Source organism: Olea europaea, unplaced genomic scaffold (genome assembly GCF_002742605.1).
Source record: "Olea europaea var. sylvestris unplaced genomic scaffold, O_europaea_v1 scaffold5859, whole genome shotgun sequence".
NCBI classification, from domain to species: domain Eukaryota; kingdom Viridiplantae; phylum Streptophyta; class Magnoliopsida; order Lamiales; family Oleaceae; genus Olea; species Olea europaea.
The window spans coordinates 1-1,510 of record NW_019264199.1 but is presented as its reverse complement, the minus strand read 5'-3'; the positions used below and the strand labels follow the sequence as shown (position 1 = coordinate 1,510).

Here is a 1,510-nt window from a genome sequence, read left to right as displayed (position 1 = left end):
TGAAGTGTATTTCTTGGTTCAACATATCCAAAGTTCGTTGTTCGAAATACATTCAGAATAATTATTGTTCATATTTATGTTACCACTTAATATTTGTTTAATCCGATATTATTGTTCTAATAACAAACTAAATTTGGAGTCCCTTTCATTCCAAAAAAATATCGCAAGACACTACGTCAGTGGAGTTGTTGATTATGTAAGAAGATTAGGTATCATAAGCATTAACATAATGCAAAAGCTGGAACAAACAAATATAAAACTAAAGAAGCGTTAAAAACATAACAATATTACTTAACACTATCTTAATTCAATATATTTTTTCGTATATTTCAACAATAACAAAAATTGATCATAGTTCATACATATAGCCAACATAACAACTCCATAGAACACAGAGCAGTCGTAATATTTTTCAGATATATCCCTAAACGTTTTTGACCAATAAAGAGGCGACATAAGGAAAAAAAGAGAGACGTAGATTTTTCTTCTTTTTAGAAGCTTGTGGCTGTCTCACGATACCCTCTACGGCTTGATCCACAACAGTCCCTTGACCAACTCCAGGTCCAATATTAGAAGCAAGCGCCACTGCCAATCTAGCTCCAATAACAGATGCAGCAGAAATCAGTCGACATGTGAAATTTTATTAGAATTCAAGAAGAACTGAACATTAACCTTGGAGACTCAAAAGCGTTGCTTGGAACCATGACAACATCCATTTTAATTTTCAGCTGGTTTAGTAGAGTAGACGAAATCCTTCATATCATCATACAAATTTTTAGCGGCTGTCTTATCTAGTAGTTCCTTACCGTGATAGCCTTCTCGATTGAACTGATAAATTACTTGCACTCCATTTGACTGCAACAATTGTACTAACTGCATTGACCGATCAACCATTGGATCTCCTATATCAGATTTCACGAAGCATCTTGGCAAACGTTGGACTATTCCGAGGTAATTCCCACCATTTATTGGATTACAATATTCATGATCTCGATTGGTACCTTGTGGCAATGCCAATGACCACAATACATCACATACATACAGAGGCACATATTTATCCTCTTCTAGCCTAAGCTCTGACTGAGTCCTTTGAAGTCCACCAAGAAATGGCTGGTTCATTAGCAGTCCTATTATTTTTAGTGGTCCAAGATCAAAATCCAGTGCACGTAGGGCTACATGGTAAGCTATGTTGGCACCTGCACTGCTGCCCATAATGAAAACCCTAGAAAAATCAGCATACTCTAACCATGGATCACGACCTCCGACTTTCAGTGCCTGGTTTTTAGCCCAGAAGATAGCATTCAGGGCATCGTCATAAGCTGCAGGGAGGCGGTTTTCAGGGGCCAGCCGATATTCAACGGAGGCTACCACTGCCGGGAACAGGATGGCCAAATTGTTGCAGAATTCATGATAAACGACAGTTGATGCACTATACAGAACAAAGTCACCTCCATGCAAGTAGATTATGAGTGGAAGTTTTGTGCCTGTCAGGGTTTTTGCTGGTATAAGG

The 1,510-nt window shown here is 38.2% G+C and overlaps 1 protein-coding gene across 1 annotated transcript; it reads right to left on the bottom strand.

Moving 5' to 3' along the window:
• Positions 1-287: 287 nt before the first annotated feature.
• On the bottom strand, positions 288-1,506 carry LOC111389349 (probable carboxylesterase 8; the record flags this gene model as incomplete). Its single annotated transcript, XM_023014269.1, has 2 exons — positions 288-597; positions 673-1,506. A coding segment is annotated over one exon (789 nt), but the record flags the coding sequence as incomplete, so codon positions are not given.
• Between the last annotated feature and the right edge of the window lie 4 nt (positions 1,507-1,510).